Source organism: Gobio gobio (assembly GCF_949357685.1).
Source record: "Gobio gobio genome assembly, chromosome: 15".
Lineage (NCBI taxonomy): Eukaryota > Metazoa > Chordata > Actinopteri > Cypriniformes > Gobionidae > Gobio > Gobio gobio.
The window spans coordinates 20070017-20089804 of NC_137108.1; the positions used below are offsets into that span (position 1 = coordinate 20070017).

A 19788-nucleotide genomic window follows, 5' to 3' on the forward strand; every position below is an offset into this window, starting at 1 on the left:
TTGGCAATGTGATTGGTTAGATCGCCTGTCAATCACACTTGCGGCGAAGGGTGAATTCGGCACTCTAGTAAAGTCATGTCATGACACGTTTATTTATATACCACTTTATACAATTTATTGTTTAAAAAAGCAAGCAGCTTTACAGTATTAAACATGAAAATCAGTTTCTTCAGAATTACAACCTCACGTTCTACTATGTTCATGCTTTCACTCGTGGATGTCTGACCTCAATGGACTCAACAGAAGAAATTAAGCAGAGAAGATTGCCTCATGAAAGAAGACGGAGCTTCCTCACAAACCTTCCTATTATGTATTCGCCAAGGACCAATGGTAGTACAAAGGTGTTTACCAGCCGGAATTTTTTTTTCCTGAAAGTTCGCTTTGACAAGCTGTTTTGAACTCCCAAAGAGAACTCAGTTTTGCCCTGATTTTGTTTGAAATAATGTCACATCGGTTCTTTCTTCGGTTTCACAAAAAGTATATCAGGGCTTCAGACATGCTTCTGCTGCACAAATAGCATATATTAAAATACCCTCAGCAGATCTATACAGGTGGAGCTGGGGGAGGTGGAGGGTTTCAGAGCTTTGCAAACTGCTACAGCAGGGTTATTCAAATCTTGCCCTGGAGGGCCAATGCGCTGCAGAGTTTAGCTCCAACCCTGATAAAACTCACCTACCTGTGATTTTCTAATGAACCTGAAGACATTGATTAGCATGTTCAGGTGTGTTTGATTAGGGTTAGAGCTAAACTCTGCAGCGCATTGGCCCTCCAGGGCAAGATTTGAATAACCCTGCGCTACAGCAAACCTTGACCAACTATTTAAATGTTGAGAAGCAAGACAGAACTTGGTAGGTAGGCGTGAGCATTCTGTCCATTTTAGCGTCGCATCTTGTGACATAATGTCCTGTTTTTGGTTTGTTTACATGTCTTTGGTCCGTTTTGAGTTCATATTTCAGTTTAACTACTCCATAGTTTGGAATCAGACCCACCTTTTCAGGGGTCTCCGTCTGCTTGTTTGGTGCGCACCAGTGTTCGGATGGCAGCATTACTTTTTCAAATGAACCGCACTAACAGAGCAATCGCACTAGAGTTTGTTTTTATCGAACCAAACCTGCCAAGTGTGAACACACCCTTAGAGCGGCGCAGTTCACTGTAAATGCCGCTCCACATGAACTTAGCTAACAGCAACATGTGTCAACCATCTTCCCAAGCTTGTAATGAGAAACTCTTATAATCTTGCTATTGTCAACAAAAGAGAATCAAAAATGTATTTGATCAAAAATACAGAAAAACAGTAATATTGTTAAAATATATTACAATTTAAAATAATGGTTTTCTATTTTAATATACTTTAAAATATAATCTATTTTGGTGATGTAAAATGGAATTCATCAGCCATTATTCCAGTCTTCAGTGTCACACGATCCTTCAGAAATCATTCTGATATGCTGATTTATTTTCAATGTTGGAAATTGCTGTGCTTCTTAATATTTTTTTATAACCTGTAATACTTTTTACAGGATTCTAGGATGAATAAATGAAGTAATGGCTGATGAAAATTCAGCTTTGCATCACAGAAATAAATTATATTTTACATATATTAAAATAGAAAATCATTATTTTAAATGGAATTTTGTTTTGGTCAAATGAAATCATGCTTGATGAGCATAAGAGACTTCAAAAACATTCATTTGAATAGTAATATGTCCAAACTTTTGACTGGTACTGTATTTATAGCATCTGAGCAGACATTTGTGAACAAAAAGCTTTATTGACTTGACACTATTAAACACTTCATAATCTATCCAAACAGGTCAAAGAAATCTTGTCTAAACAGTCTTACGTCTATGACATTTTATGTAGTTTTATTTCAGTATTTATTACTTTAGTTGATTTAACTCCTCTCACTATAGCAATATAGCCTGGGAAAAGCAAATATGGTGTTTACTACTGTAAGTGTGTGTGTAGTGTAGTAAACTAACCGCCCGTCAGCTCCATTCATTCACACAGAGACACGCGTAACATGCAGGATTCATAATAGTCTTTTTGCGGTTTAATATTCACAGACACTAATCTATATCGCGTTTAGAATAAACGTAGGCCTAAGTTTAGGCCTCTTGAAATGAAACAAGCTCTTCTTCTGAGGAAAATTATTCCAGAATTATTCCTCACCGCGTTTTAAAACATTTAAAGTACACGAATCTCACTAAACTTGATGCTGTAAAAATAATTCTTAAATTCTTTAATTCATTCTTAAATTCTTAAAAAAACATTTTAAATCAACAGCAATAATAGTAAATAATAATATATTCATGTTGATATATAATCGCACAATTTTTGGCAACATTTTACAGCCCTACTACAAACAAGCACAGAAAACATGGATTTTTTTTTTTTATCGCAAAAGGCATTTTTATCAGAAAAATCACAATTTCAATTCCCCCTTCCCCCAAATCGTGCAGCTCTACTTCAAAATATCTTATTTTGTGTTCCACAGAAGAAACTGAGACACAATTGATGACAGATTTTTCATTTCTGTGCGAACTAAATCCTCATTTAATAATTTGTTCATATTTTTCTTCCATATTTAGTGCTGCACTGCTGCCCGCATGTAAGATAGTTTGCTACACCCTTCGTCATGAATTAAAAAGGATTCAGACCAGAAAACACAAACCTAAACCTCAGCCAACATTTAAACCTCACTATATCATCGTCTTCTAGAAAGAAAAGGAATAAATCGCTTGATGTTCTTGCTAATGTTCTCTTTGCAAGCACATGCCAAAGCCTCAAACCATACAATCCTTTCATTCTGGCTCAGCATAGCTACTTCCAAGTCAAGGCATTATGGGTAGCTTAGCTTGTCAGCTCAGTTTTTTGTGTGCTTTTCACCTGTGGCTTTATAAACAAATCTGAAAAAATGTTTACGACTTAGTCAAGACATATACAGAGTGAGCCCATGTTGCATAACAGTTGTTGTATGTTTGGCTGTGGCAGGTTTGGATGGGGCGCTGTGTGTGTTGTGGTTTGGACTTTGAGCTTGTGTTTGGTTGTGAGTGTGTAGGCAGGGAGGAAATGCTGACTGGCCGCAGTAAAGTGCTGACATTAAAAGAGACAGTGCCTGAAATAAGACATAGATCCGTAGAGACCAGCACGTATTCAGGGAAGAGAAGAAAACACATTGATTTATACATTCAAAGAGACCGTTTTACTAAAACAAAACAACGGCTACTATGGTAGCACTCTATTTTACAGTCCTGTTTTGTAGTAATGTCACTAACTGGGTGATAACTAGGTACTACCCATAAACCTAACCTTAACCCATGTTGTTACCTTACATTACTCAGTACTTTAGCGGGTAAGTACATTCATTGTAAGTACATTGAAAGTGCACATACTGTTAAATAAAGTGTAACTGCTACTACTTTCCACTATATCTTTCTTATCTACTTCTGTCTTTCTTTCACAAACACAAGATCATGCGGTCATTATGAACTTTCACACACTTTCCAGCGCTGTATCATACTATTCTCAACTCAGACGCACACAATGAGTGCGTCATTGCTTACGATGCAATGTGTTTTTTTTTTTTTTTTGGTAATCTTTCCATTAATGATCAGAGATTCTGGTCCTTTTCTGGATGAGCAAATGGTGATCAGCACCACAGTCTTGTTTGTTTTTCCTCACACATGCATTTATTGGGAAATGAGTGTCTTTGTCTTATTGCCAAATTTCTGTTTATGGGTTTGTGCAGTTACTGTCAGGCCTACTTTACATAGTAATATTGATTTTTCTAGAAGCCTGTCTGGCTACACTGTGAGAGGAACTGTTGTGATTTATTCCTGAAAATCCTGTTTTATTTATTTATTTTTCTTTTGATGCTTTCAGGCTTTTGTATTTGGACTTCGGAGAAAGATTTAGGTGCATAATTTAATGCCCCATTTGGCAGATTTTATACTGTTTACCTTATGATCGGTAATAATTCATGAATTATAAATTAATATAGCTGAGGGCTGCATGCCAGTCAATTAAAAAATTAATGGCATGATGTTCCAGTTAATTAATCAAAGTTAATCACATTGAATTAATCACGGTACACATTTTTTACTTAAAAAGAATATACTTTGTGTAATGTTTTCAGACACATTGCATAATTTAATTTTTTTAATTTTTTATAAATTGCATAATTGAGGGATAATACATAATTGTAAAAAAGGAAACTGTGCCATGTATGCGTACTCTCTTTAAGTATATTTAAGTATCCTTTGGTTTTATTAATATTATATTATCTGCAAGTACAGTTTTTTATTAAAAAATAAATAAATAATAATAAAAAAAAAATATATATATATATTTTTATTTATTTTATTTATTTATTTATTTATTATTATTTATTTATTTTTTAATAAAAAACTGTACTTGCAGATATAAAATAATAAATATATAATATATATAGACTGAGAGAGAGAGAGATTTGAAGTACACTACAAGTGCACTTTATTTTCACAATGAACAGCTGTGCTGACCGCTCTGCAATTAGATGGTACTTTTAAGCTTAAATTGCTCAGAATAAATTGCTTTACATCATTTGCATACAGTTCAGGAGGGCATGATTAAATGTGTTATTTTTTATCTCATATTTTTTTACTAATTTACTGTATTAAATTAACATGTTAAAACAGTCATTGATATGTTTGAAATCATTTATTGTTTTAAGGTGTTCTTTTTTAGACGGACAGGGCTGCCATTGTCATTAGTATGCATAATGTATGCAAATGAACCTCCATATCCAGCCGTACTGAACCATGTCAGGCTCTGACTTGCGTTCCTTTGAGAAATTACTAGCTTACTAGAGGGGCTGCTTCCCCATTCATTTATCTCACCCTAGTTTTGAAAGTATTTACCACAATGCTATTTGAAGTTAGATAGTCACCCAAAACTTTAACTGGAAGAGCATTTCTGAAGCATTTGGATAACAGAAATGTACAACTAATTTCCCATTCTGACTTTTCCCCAGCAGTTACGAGTTTGTCACAATTCGGAAGTTATAACTCGCAATTGTGAGACAAAAAGTCAGAAATGTTAGTTATAAACTTGCGATTGCAAGAAAAAAGTCAGAAATGTGAGTTTATAGATCACAATTGTGAGACAAAAAGTCAGAAATGTTAGTTATAAACTTGCGATTGCAAGAAAAAAGTCAGAAATGCGAGTTTATAGATCACAATTGTGAGAAATAATGTCAGAATTGCGAAATATAAACTCTGACTTAAAGAGATAAGAAGTTGCAATTACCTTTTTTATTATTTATTCTGTGATGGAAACAAGTTTCCATAGACTGTCTGGAGCTCTATTCAGGAGGATCATGTCAATAACAATATAAATGCCGTCTTATCTCATTTCTGTGGCAATTGTTCTGTCATCCTTCCACAACCCCAACTCCACCTTATTGCCATTCTTTTCTGTTATTTATTAAGTCACCCTGGGTGGCCTGCAAATCAAAATCAGTTTACCTTCATCTCACTCAAGAATTATACTGTATTAATATGTGAAAATGTGAAACAGATTATTGCTCTCTTTTGATCTGCCCAAGTTAAAAAACAACTCGGAAAGCACAGCAAAATAGAACAGAATGTAAGAGCAAGCAAAACAAACATTTTTGATTTTTTTTATTCAATGATTTTGTCTGCCACAATAGTCTAACGCAAAATGCAATGAATTGTGATGAATTAATCTTATAATGTAATTAATTTGGTTTAAGTGTTTAATTGATTGACAGCCCATGTGTTTTAAATTACAAAAACATCTGTGTGTGTGTTTTAGCTGTACGAGTGTGTTAAACACACATTTGTATATTTATTGTCTTTGAGCAAGGGAACTAAATGAAAGAAGTGTTAAAACATGTATCCCTGAGGGCATTGTCGAGGAAGGATAATGTTGTCAGAGCCATGCACATTACGCATCACAGTTTACAGAATACCTTAACATTAAGGAATCAATATATTTACCTTGGATTACATTACAGCACTCTCTAAGCTGACAGTAAGATTCATAAACCATGTTAAAGGGATAGTTCACCCAAAAATTAAAATTCTTTCATCATTTACTCACCCTCAAGTTGTTCCAAACTTGTATGAATTTTGAAAAAAACCAAATAAAAAATACTATGGAAGTCATTGGGCCCCTTCAACTGTTTGGTTATTGACATTCTTCAAAATATCTAATTTTGTGTTCATCAGAAAAAAAGATATTCATACAGGTTTGGAACAACTTGAGGGTGAGTTAATGATGACAGAATTTGCATTTTTGGGTGAACTGTGAGTGAGAACATGCAGACAAGAAACAAATGTTTTAACACATGTTCGTATATCACAACGGAAGACTGACTCTCTTTTATTATCCTTTTTGTTGTAGATCCTGAAGATTATCAGCCACCGATATGGAAATCCTACTGTAAGTATTTTTTTAAACATCACATGTACAGATTGACTTCTTGTCTCAAGAATAGATCCAGTTGGCAGACTTGACACTAACAACTAGTATAAAACACACACGACTGAAGAAATACAATGATCTGAAATACAAGCAAGCGAGCGAAGAACGTTCCAAGTGCAAGTTATGCACTCTCGCAAAAACTCATGTTACAATCACTTAAGCTGTCTACACTATAAAATTAATCTCTTACGTCGTATCTTCACTTTGTCATTTATGGTGAGAGAATTCGCAAGAGTGCCGAATTCAGTCAGTGACACTTAACAAAAACTTAACAAAACACTGGCGTTTTCGTGGTGACTAATCTAAATGCCTCTGATTGGCCATTGGATTCATAAGCTCAACAGAGACTAATGTAAGCAGATCCAGATGTAATGCTTCAATCAACATTATAATAATGCCATTGCAATATACAGAATAGGTTAAGTTTAATTGTGCAGTTATTTCTTCCCCTTATCCTGAATGTGGTGGCATTTTTGTCTGTTAATTTCTGACCCTGACAGAAATTCTCCTATCAAGGTTTTCCTGGGCAGTGAGCATTATTTCAGATTTTTCTAGCCCATCCCACATTTCAACTCTGTTTCCCTCGCGTTCACTCCCACTGTGCAGTATTTTTAGAGCAGGCCCTGTCCTTGTCATTCTGGTGGACGTTGTCCAGAACCCACTGCTTGTTCTGAGCTTCTTTGACAAAAACTTGGCATTGCTGTCAGATGCCTTCCTGTTCCCTGTGAGGAAAAATCTGAGCGCTGAGTCCAGATTCTGTCTGTGCTCGGACTGCAGTGGCCAATATCTGCTCTCCATGATGAGCAGATTTTAATGAAGTCATCAAGAGAAGGTCAAGTCCATGTCGAGCTGAAGTACCCCCACACATCTGCTGCTGTTTTTGAGACACTATTGATCATTTCACTACCGCTGCCTTCTTCACACTGATCTAAATGCTAAATAATAAACTTTTTTCCTCACAGTAAAGAACTAATTGGTTCGGATTGATAATATACTGCCAAAAGTCCAAGAGTCCACTTTTCATTATGCATGTTTTAAGGGAGTCCCACATGACATCTTGACAACTAATCTTGCCTTGTCATTAAAAGGTCAAATTATCTCCAAGAGGGTGAACGTGATTCCACCAGGTGCAACATTTTTCTTGATTAACATGATTTGAGGGACAAGTTTTCAGTTTTTGTCAAGTTTAAGCTTATAACCAGGGTTAGGTGCTTTTACATCCGTGTTATTCACCAATCATTTCCCTCTGATTTTTGGGATAAACTATTGGTAGGGTTCGGATTAGGGGTAGGGATATGGTTTTGGATTACATTTTCAGACAGGAATGTTGTTCCAGGATCAACAAAAAAAAGTTGGCATGGCAAAATCACGGTGACCATTTTAGAGAGATTTCTGGGTCTGCTATGATATACTTTTTGGATGTTTTTTTTGCTTCTTTATATATGTTGCACCACCATACTTTGATTTGGCGGACAAAAGTTTTTCAAATATTAAACAGTGAAGCAGTTTCTTTTTTTCTAATTAATGCTACACTGTGTGATATTTTCCCCCATCTTGCGGTTAAAAGGTATATGACCATCCAGTGAATATTAGTTTCTCTTCCTCTCAATTCCGATTTTGTTTTAACTCCTACGGTGGCTGATTTAGTCCAAGATTAACATGGCTTCCAGTTCGACCTCGTCCACATTCGACACGGTGCCATCGAGTGTTAAAACGCGAAAGGCGAAGCTTGAATTCACGGGTATGTCCCTCTTTGGCTGATGTACTTTCAAGATGGAGGGGCAACATGGCGACCCGCATTCGAACCCATTACCGTATGTATTTTCAATGGCATATTATAAACTTACGAGAATACTTTACTTTATTACTTGAAAGAAGTAAATATACATTAATGAGCACATATATTTTTGAAAGAACTAAGTGTTTTTAGCTAAGAATAAACTAAAAAAGTTACACAGTGTAGCTTTAATAATAATAAAAGATTATGCCAAACTACCTAATGTTTCTTTACAAGAATTCCTTTCTTTCTTTCTCTTATTTATGATATAAGGTTGTAACACCAAGGACCATGCTGGAAATAAGTATTTTTACTTTAGCATGTTATCCTTTTGGATTACTGTTTCTTTCTTTTTGTACCGGTTTGATCCAGAAATAAAATCAATCAATCAATCAATCAATCAAGGTTAGTTGCGTTAGTTGTATTTTTTTACTTTATGCCCCTACCCCAATAATATCAAAATTTTAAAAAGTATTTTTATTCAGATCATGAAACTATGTTCATCATAAAAGAGATGTATTCAAGAACACATAGAAATTTTTGATAGATCCATATACACATATTGCCAAAAGTATTGGGACACCCCTCCAAATCATTGAATTCAGGTGTTCCAATCACTTCCATGGCCACCACAGGTGTATAAAATCAAGCACCTAGGCATGCAGACGCTTCTACAAACATTTGTGAAAGAATGAGTCGCTCTCAGGAGCTCAGTGAATTCAAGTGTGGTACCATGATAGGTTGCCACCTGTGCAATAAGGCCATTCATGAAATTTCCTCACTACTAAATATTCCACGGTCAACTGTTAGTGGTATTATAACAAAGTGGAAGCAATTGGGAACAACAGCAACTCTGTGACAGGGAAAATCACAGAGCGGGGTCAGCGCATGCTGAGACGCACAGTTCGCAGAAGTCACCAACTTTCTGCAGAATCAATAGCTACAGACCTCCAAACTTTGTGTGGCCTTCAGATTAGCTCAAGAACAGTGTGTAGAGAGTTTCATGGAATGAGTTTCCATGGCCGAGCAGCCGCATCCAAGCCTTACATCACCAAGTGCAATGCAAAGCGTCAGATGCAGTGGTGTAAAGCACGCCGTCACTGGACTCTAGAGCAGTGGAGAGACGTATTCTCTGGAGTGACCAATCACGCTTCTCTGTCTGGCAATCCGATGGACGAGTCTGGGTCTGACTGCATTGTGTCAAGTGTAAAGTTTGGTGTAGGGGGGATTATGGTTTTGGGTTGTTTTACAGGGGTTGGGCTTGGCCCCTTAGTTCCAGTGAAAGTAACTCTTAAAACTTCAGCATACCAAGACATTTTGGACAATTTCATGCTCATGATTGTGGGAACAGTTTGGGGATGACCCCTTCCTGTTCCAACATGACTGTGCACCAGTGCACAAAGCAAGGTTCATAAAGACATGGATGAGTGAGTTTGGTGTGGAAGAACTTGACTGGCCTGCACAGAGTCCTGACCTCAACCCGATAGAACACCTTTGAGATGAATTAGAGCAGTGACTGTGAGCCAGGCCTTCTCGTCCAACATCAGTGCCTGACCACACAAATGCGCTTCTAGAAGAATGCTCAAAAATTCCCATAAACACACTCCTAAACCTTGTGGAAAGCCTTCTCAGAAGAGTTGAAGCTGTTATAGCTGCAAAGGGTGAGCCAACTTCATATTAAACCTTACGGATTAAAAATGGGATGTCATTAAAGTTCATGTGCATGTAAAGGCAGGCGGCGTCCCAAAACTTTTGGCAATATAGTGTATATCTAATTCACTTTACGTCAATTTGTCTGTTTTAAAGTGTTCAAAATCCTAAAACTGTATGATTCTTTTCAAGTCTAAATAAACTTAAAGATACTTAAAGATAATAATAAAGGTGCAGAGAGAGTTGGAGGGGCACTTTAGCACCTTGTGGACACAATGTCTGTTTATTTGTATAGGAGATACAGGTGTATTTTCACTTTGGTGATGACTTGAAATTCAAAATCCCCATTTTTATCATTGAGAATAAAGTAACTCACTATCAAAGGATTGTTGTGTGAACTGACCGCAAATTGACCTTGCCTGTGCAAGCTGATTATTTAGGAGAGGATAACCTGAGGAATTCCTGGCATTAACCTCCATTCTCTGTACTACATTTTCAAACAAATAGACACAATCAAAACATCTGCACTTAAACCCCCTTGAGCTGAATACTGGCCCTTCATGTATACTCCTTTCCCATATTGACCAACTGTTGGTGCAGATTTATCTGTTTTCCTCTTGCGCAGTGTTCATTTTTCAGCTAATACCAACATTACCCAATCCACTTTTATAATGCGTTGTAGCTTAGTCTGACAGCAGTGATAGTGGGTGTGTGTCCTCAAGCTCAGACCTAATGGATTAATGTCTAAGAGAGAATGCTGTGTTTTGACATGCTCTATATATACCAACATCTCACCACAGCGTTATAAAGATTAGAGGTAAAAATAAACTGTAGAATTTCTCCTGTTGAGCTGCTTCTCATGCCGAAAGACTCTATCAATGTAACCTTTTCTTATTCTCAAAATGTATTAATTTGCAAAAAATATATATTTTCTTTATTGTTCGTCAGTGTACCAATTACAACAAGAAGCACCAAGACCAAAGAGGATCACATGTCCTCAGGAGGTAAGTACTGGAAAATGTGTGTAAACACTCCCAAGGTTTTTCAAACATGACTCATATTGATTCAGTCTGCATATCTTTTACTAAACACAGGAGCTGATGTTCAGAGTGTCTCCATGTTTACAAAATGCTTGATAGAAAAGACGTACCTGTTAGAAAAACTTGTTTAACCACCTCATGACCAGTTTGATACAGTGATTTGTGTTGAAAACTGTATTTCTCATTGTATTTCTCTCTCTTATGTTCTTCTCTCTGGCTTGCAGATGGAAAGCAGACCCAAATACTATGGTAGAGAGTGAGTGTCTAACTTTTTTAGTAGTGCTTATGAAGCAATGTGTCAATATTACCATTCCTCATAGTTGTCTAGTTACTTTTTACCCCCTTCCTTCAAGTATCCAAGGGAAATTGGTGCACTTAACTAATGCACAGATAATCATGAGTTAATGTATGACTCGTAAAGATGTAACCCATTTATTAATGATTACTAAATCAGCAACTAATGAATATTCTATATGATTAATAGATGTAGTAATCAATAAATTGTTATTAATTAAATGTGTCATAATGTATTAATTCCCTAATAACATACAGTATTAACTATTAGTGTAAATTCATGTATTAGTTATCTGCTTTAATTAATCATTAGCTAACGATTTGCAAAGGTATAATTGTTATGACTTGTTGAGGCACATGACTGTTAACTAACTAATTCAAAATTAGTTCAAAACCCATAACCACAATGACATATTACTTAACAATTAATTAATAGTCATGTGCCTCAACAAGTAAATTCATAACATAATGAGACCTTTGCAAATCATTACCTAATGATTAATTAAAACTGGAAGTTGAAGTACATAGCTTTGACCATTGTTGTAGTTAATATAATATGTTATTAGGGAATTAATACATGATAACACGTTTAATTAATAGCAATTCATATATCTTAATCTATTAATCATATAGAATGTTCATTAGTTGCTGATGAAGTAATCATTAATAAATGGGTCATACATTAACTTGTGATTATCTGTGCGTTAGTTAAGCATTATTTAATGCATATTAGTGCAGCCGTATTGTAAAGTGTTGCCATGAAATTTGCCGTGAGTTAGAGAATTTATTATTTAAGACCGTTATGAGTGGTGGTGCACATTGATTTTGTGTAGTGATGTGTGAGGGTGCTAATATGAGTGTATGAAGGGCAGAGAAAAAGACTGTGATTTATGTTGTGTCAGCTGAGTTAGGGTGTGTGTGCATGTGAATATGTAAGCATCACAAAATTCTGTGCTGTGTGTTTGTGTTTGTGTGTGTGTACACCAGGGTAAATCATGGTATCTCTGTACAGGTTCCATGGTCTGATTTCCAGAGAGCGGGCAGATGAACTGCTGGCGGGGACAGAAGGTGCTTATATCATCAGAGAAAGTCAGAGACAACCAGGAACTTATACACTCGCTTTGAGGTACATGCCACCTATTCTTTTATACTTTCCCTATATATCCATCCATCCATTTAAATTTCCTTTCTTTTCTAAAATGTAATTTATTCTTGTGATGGTAAAGCTGAATTTTCAGCAGTAATTACTCGACAGTCTTCAGTGTCACATAATCCTCATTCAAATCATTCTAAGATGGGGACTCGGATTGAAGTATGTTCTGCGCTTAAAACAAGCCTACTGTTAAAGATTGCATTCAGAACCGTTCGGTACGAATACGTGTACCATTACACCCCTACTGTATATTATATTGTATGATATTATGTTTTACAATACACAGTATTATTATAATATTATCTAAATAATATTATATCATACAGCACTATAATATACAGTAATATAATATGCAGTACTACTTGTCTATTACTCAGATTTGGCGGCCAGACTCTGAACTACCGACTCTTTTATGATGGAAAGCACTTTGTGGGAGAAAAACGTTTCGAGTCGGTTCATGATCTGGTTACAGACGGTCTCATCACTCTCTATATTGAGACCAAGGCAGCAGAGTACATTGCCAAGATGACCACGAACCCCATCTACCAGCACCTGGGCTATACATCTCTTCTGAGGGACAAAATCACTCACAGACTCAACCGGGCCCGCTCTGAGCCCAAAAAAGTTACTTTCCAACAGGATGACAAGGTAAGGTGCATAACTCTTAAGATATAGATTATGATGTTCTTACCACATGTTACTAAAGGTTACAGCGTGGGTGCCAGCAATGTATGAGAAATGAATTAAATATATTATATACTGCATAATCATAAGACATTATAATATAACCTTGGTCATTATACCAAATAAAGATGATGAGGAAATTTGTGACTATTTTTGTTGAACTCAATCATAAAAGTGCACAGTTTTTTCGTGGAATGCCACAGGGCTTTGTTTTAGGGCCACTGTTGTTTTCATTGTATATGTTAATTATAGGCAAATCAGTAGATAAATGTGGCATTTTTTGCTTCCATTTCAGCCCTAACCATAACCCTAACCAGCAATAATGCTGTAAATTCTGTTTCATTTCCTTTATCTGAGCCATTGTTGGTATTTGAGATGACATTTACATGCAGAATTCAGTGAGAGAGTTAATCGTAAATGCATATCTCTGTGTTTACTCGTAGTGAATGTGATAACAGGACATTGACACTGGCGCTGCTTCATTATGCATGTGCCTGTAGATGTTATCAAGGTTTTATTGATAAGAGTCAACACAGGCACCTTATCCATTCATTTCATTTTTTTCATATTATTCACACATTTTCTTTTCAACAAATCCTGGTGTCAGGCACCATCTCAGGCAACAGATCATTGTTAGAATGGTATTTAGACAAATAAGAAGGAGCATTTCTTTGTGTGCATTTGGAAGATGAGAAGAGTGTGAGAGTGTTTCAGCATCAGGGTGTGCATCTTTGATGAAAGATAATGCCATGGATGTGTTATCTCCTCTCTCATTCATCAGACACACTGTCTGGTTCACTGACAGGAGCGTTTTATCAGTTCAGTCAGGTCTACCGCTACCTCTTTATGAATTCTGTTGCCTCACTCTTGAGGTGAAATAGCTCTTCATGGGAGCTCTATGAAATGAACATAAGCGATGATCAAACATTTGTGAATTAGTCAACAGAGTGTAGTTTATCACCCACAGTCAAGTTTGCATAGGGAAAATGTGCTTTTTGTCACCGACACCAGACAGAGAATTTGAATTGGCTAAGGATTTGAAATAATATAAATGAACTCCACACACTTCAACAAGTGGAGTTTTTTCATCTCACAGCTTTGTTCAGATGTCCACTAGGGGGCAGCCTTAACAAGCTGTCAAACTGTGAAAATAGATTTGTATACACATGCAGTATATACTTCATAAGATATGCTTTGTTGCAGCCTGGTATTCACTTTAGTATTTCAGTATTCTCAGACTGATAATGCTGGGATTCATGATAATAACTCTGAAGTTATAATTTTAATATTGGTTGTGATATATTGCTGCTTTGTTACAGTGTACAATTCTTGCACACTTACTAGAATCGTCCTATTAAAAGTGTCTTTATTAGTGTTATTTTAGTATTATATATATATATATATATATATATATATATATATATATATATATATATATATATATATATATATATATATATACTACTATAGTATTTATTCATACTTTTTAATTATTTTTATTAGTGCTGGGAATCGATTAAAAAAAGTAACTAATCACGTTTTTTTTCTGTAATTAATTGCGATGAATCATGAATTTTTAATATTTTTGTAGTTTTTAATATTTTGATATTGTAATAATTTCAGTTACTCTCCAAGTTAATGTAGAAACAAATTAAAGACAGCATATTTTAAATAAGTGTTGTAATCTTTTTATCTTTTTATGAATGAAGGCCAGTATCACTGATACTGATGTCTCAATGAAACATTAAAGGGATAGTTCACCCAAAAACAAAATTTTTATATTTATCTGCTTACCCCCAGGGCATCCAAGATGTAGGTGTCTTTGTTTCTTCAGTATAACACAAATTAAGATTTTTAACTCCAACCATTGCAGTGTGATAGTCGCATAATGCATTGATATTTTAGAGTATGAGAGCAATGAGAGTAAAAACACATAGACATACGAATCCTTATTAAACCATGCGCCTCGTGGCGACACATTGATGTCTTAAGCCACGAAACGATCGGTTTCTGCGAGAAACCGAACAGTATTTATTTTATTTTTTTACCTCTTATCATACGAATGTCATCTAGTATTCCCAGCGCCATAACTTCCAGCAAATAAGGTCAAAATACTTGCGTGATCAAAGATATATATATATATATATATATATATATATATATATATATATATATATATATATATATATATATATATATATATATATATATATATATATATATATATATATATATATATATATAATATATATATATATATATATATAATATATAATATATATATATATATATATATATAATATATAATATATATATATATATATATATAATATATAATATATAATATATAATATATATATATATATATATATATATATATATATATATATATATATATATATATATTATATATTATATATATATATATATATATATATATATATATATATATATATATATATATATATATATATATATATATATATATAATATATAATATATAATATATATATATATATATATATATATATATATATATACGACGTAGATGCCTCATTCAACCGATCCGTGATGAGGAATCTATGTATATATCTATGATCGCGCTGGTATTTTGCATGTATTTTCACCTTATTCGTCGGAAGTGATGGTGCGGGGATGGCTGATGCAGAGCCATAGAAAAAAATTTAATACATTTTTAAATATGGGTATTTTTCTTACACAAACGCATCGATTCGCTTCAGAAGGCCTTTATTAACACCCCGGGGCCGCGTGGAGAACGTTATTTGACGGACAGATGCATTTTTTATGGACTTCAAAAACAGAGCAACTATTACTGCTATTATAATGCTTGGATTAGCCAGAAAATTTTTAATATAACTATTTTATTCGATTTTATTCGTCTGAAAGAAGAATGTCATATAAACCTCGGATGACTTGAGGGTGAGTAAATCATGGGCTAATTTTCATTTTTGGGTGAACTATCCCTTTAATGACGTTGCATTACAGTATAACTGAAAGCTACCAATTTCAACATTTATTAGGCTTTAAAAAACACTTTTAATTTAAGTGAATTTAAAACAATCTTTACATAAACCCATTATAATAAATGTTATATTTACCCTTGGCCTTCCCTGTTAGACATATACAGAAATGTAATAGTTATCAAACACCTTTCTTAACTGCATAAATAATAAATTAAATATAGATTAATCATCATTAAAGCTACACTTTTCTCTGTTCCCTTTGTTCTTTGATGAACATTAATGAGACATCATCAGTGCTGCTGTCACTTTAAGATCCACTGCCGAACATGACGTGGATCTGACACGCTTTCCCGCGCATCTCATTTTCTCACAAGTTCATTTAAGACTTTATTGTGAGAATACTCAACAAAACTGGCATTTTGGCAACATTCTGTGTTGTTATTGTTTGTTCAAGAGCAAAAGAAAACTTGATGTGTGTACAAGACTTCGTTAACATCAACCCTCTACAATGCGAGTCACTCTGGGCGATTAAATAATATCTATCATTGGTTAATAAATTCTCAGATTTTACTCGCCAGTATGTGTGTTAGATGCTAAGAATAAGTTTAGCATAAATATATTTTTACTCGCTGAACACTCTGAATGAGCGCTTGAGAGTTTCGCTCTTGTCAAGCGATCTATACGATTTCAAATCAGCTCATCTGACGTACCATAAACTCTAGTGTCAAGAACTCCGTCGCTTTGCTGAGCGCGTTTCTCACACACACATGCGCGCGCGAGAGAGTCTTAAATACCACGCAAAATCGACGTGCTACATGTTAACAATATTCTTTGTTGTATTTTCCTGTCAAAATAACGGAGTTAATTTGGAATTATTCAGCTTTTAAGAACAAGTAGAAGATATGCCGTTTTTTTTCGGTAGTGGGTGGAACTAATGTGCAAACGGCATCATTGGCTGGCGCTCATCTTTTCCTGTCCCTGTTTTGATTTCAGCAAATCAGTTTGAGCGAATGCTGTCAACGTGATTAATATTCATGAACCCAGCAGCTTAAGTGTTTACGTTCAGTTATTTGAAAAAGCTGTGCCATTTTACAAAGATATTGATACATTTTGCGGTGTATATGTGTATATTAGGGGTGGCACGGTTCACAAAACCCACGGTTCGGTTCGTATCACGGTTTTAGGGTCACGGTTTTCGGTTCTGTACGGTTCTTGTTGTTGTTTTTTTTAATCGTTAACACTCCAGAAATTTACTTCAGCATATGGTATATATGGCTTAATCATCCACAATTTAGGATACAGTATTAAAAAATTGTTATTTCAAGTTGTTTCCTAACTGGCTGTCTACCGAGTCCGACAGATTGCCGTAACATTTTTCATGTTAATCATATCAATTTTCAAATCAGAACAATACACTGTGGCTTTAATTCAGCTGACCTGATTAACAAATTTCACCATGAAGTGTTCAGTGTGTTTCACAATCACCATATGACATCCAGCGCTGTGAAAAAATAAAATTAAATACACGAAAACACAACACTGCTAGAAGTTCTTGCCCAAACTTCAAAGGCATGTTTAAATTATTAAAACTAGAAGCATATCTTAACTTTTAAATGTTACATTTATCATGTGAACTACTTATATACAACATGTTATATATGCATGTGTGTATGAGACAGAGGGGAACACGGTCGCATTTGCAGCAGATATATGCTGCCCATCATAAATCAAAGCATGAGACAGACAGGGGTCGGAGGAGAACACCGGAAAATGTGACAGAATGGACTATATTTGTCTGTATTTGCAATACACGAGCCACGGTTCAGCTGCGCGAGACACTGCCAGTGTGTGTATGCGCAACGGGCGCGCGGCTCTCGCTCTCCGCACTGCATCTGCCCAGCCTGCTATACGACACTGGCACATCCTCCAACAACTCCGGGCAGTCTTCCTCATCTCTCCCACTTGCATTTCTATACGTGACGTGACTTGCAGCACTCCACTTTTACTTTACTGTATGTCCACACAAACACACCTCTTATTTTGTGCGAAAGGGACACCCACTGTCTGAGGGTGTAACATACGGGCACGAGGATACATTGCGCATGCGTCGAACCGCGCGACGCACACACTCCGAACCGAGACAAGCGAACCGAACGGTTCATTTTTTTTCCATGTACCGTGCCACCCCTAGTGTATGTATGTATGTGTATATATATATATATATATATATATATATATATATATATATATATAAGTATAATATAATACAATAAAGTATATCAGTCTGGCGACTAAACCAAAAAATGTACTAGCCAAAGTATAGCGATTCTATTGCCAAGGTGTGCGTAGAGGGTTGTAACATTAACAATTTGAGAACAAAGTTTAACTAATAATAATTAGCACGGTTTGATGTGATATGAGCTAAGCGATCGTAATATTCAATCACCGTTGGTAGCGCGATTTATTGTAATGCTTTTTTTCTCAGTCGGTCAGAGCAAAAGTGGCAGACATGTTACTTACTTGTTCAGATGACATTTTCCATACTTCCAAGACATAGTATCTGTAATTCCGAAGTACAGTATCCACACTGGTGCGGTGAATGAATGACAGCCACACAAACTCCTCAAAGCATTAGATTCATCCGCGCTGAGGAGCCTTGCCGATGCACAACGCACGTAAAGATAATAATTCCACAAATAACTGCAATTACAGGTTCCAAACAGAGATGGTGACAAAGAGGCAAAACTTACGGACTGCAGCTTTAAGTTTTTTTTAAGTCAAAGTTTTTAATTTAATTTTTATATTTTATTTTGTTTCAGCTTTATTTCAATATTTATGAATATAATATTTTTTTAAATGATTTTTAATAGTTTTAGTTAATAACAACTCTGGTCTTGTGAGCTTCCATTGTGTTTTAACTATGTAATTGTTATGGATCTATATTTAAGGCTTTTCATGATAATTGGCTCAACCTGGAAGGCTTGGCTAGTTTGTTACAATGGATAAATGGTAATCATCATCAACCAAACAATCAAATTATTATATTTTCACTTGAAATTGTACAGTGACCTCACACACCCTGAAATCCCTTTAACCTCACTGTCACATTTAGGGACCAGAGTCGAGGTGTGTCTTTCTATGACGGCAGTCTTCTTGTGTGCTAACCTGAATGAATCGCTCACCTTGCCTGTCTGGTCATCTGCGCTGCTCAGAGTTCACATGGCTCTCTTCCTTTAATAACAGTAATCGCTGAAGTGTTCTGCTGGCCTGGCAAGTTCCACCTAAAACCACTCGCTGCTGATGGATCGCAGTTATTAGAATTAGCGCTGAGCTTTGTGGTGATTTATCATTGTTGTTTACATTATATTTCAGCACTGCAGCTTTTAAAATGAAGGATAGTTTTTTATTTTCCTCCGGTTGTCTTACAAATTAGTCATAATAATGGCTCTCACAGGCACAGTGTATTGGTGGTTTCTTTGTTTGGCCGATTTGACAAAATTAATCTTTTGTCCTTCATTTTTAAACGTCTTTTCTTATATAAATGAAAATCTATTGTCATTACAGCCACAAGGTCTCTAAGATTAAGTATTGATAGAGAAAATCCCCAATATTACAACTGTGCTGACAGTGATAGACAGTTTTTTGAAATAACTGAATAGTGTATTAAATGAATGTAGCACATTTCCCTCTGTGTATAACGCATAGGATGCGTTTTTG

The 19788-nt window shown here is 35.3% G+C and overlaps 2 protein-coding genes across 2 annotated transcripts in view; one reads left to right on the top strand and one right to left on the bottom strand.

Annotated features, from left to right (window-relative positions):
- Positions 1–19788, bottom strand: part of gtf3c6 (general transcription factor IIIC, polypeptide 6, alpha) — a 1355101-nt gene that overhangs the window by 1067323 nt on the left and 267990 nt on the right. The window lies entirely within an intron of this gene.
- The window catches only part of chn2 (chimerin 2), a 73598-nt gene that overhangs the window by 22409 nt on the left and 31401 nt on the right, over positions 1–19788 (top strand). The window contains exons 2-6 of the mRNA XM_079837519.1: positions 6409–6447; positions 10865–10920; positions 11181–11212; positions 12263–12376; positions 12781–13051. Of these exons, the coding sequence (XP_079693645.1) occupies positions 6409–6447; positions 10865–10920; positions 11181–11212; positions 12263–12376; positions 12781–13051 (512 nt within the window). The remainder of the gene's footprint in view (positions 1–6408; positions 6448–10864; positions 10921–11180; positions 11213–12262; positions 12377–12780; positions 13052–19788) is intronic.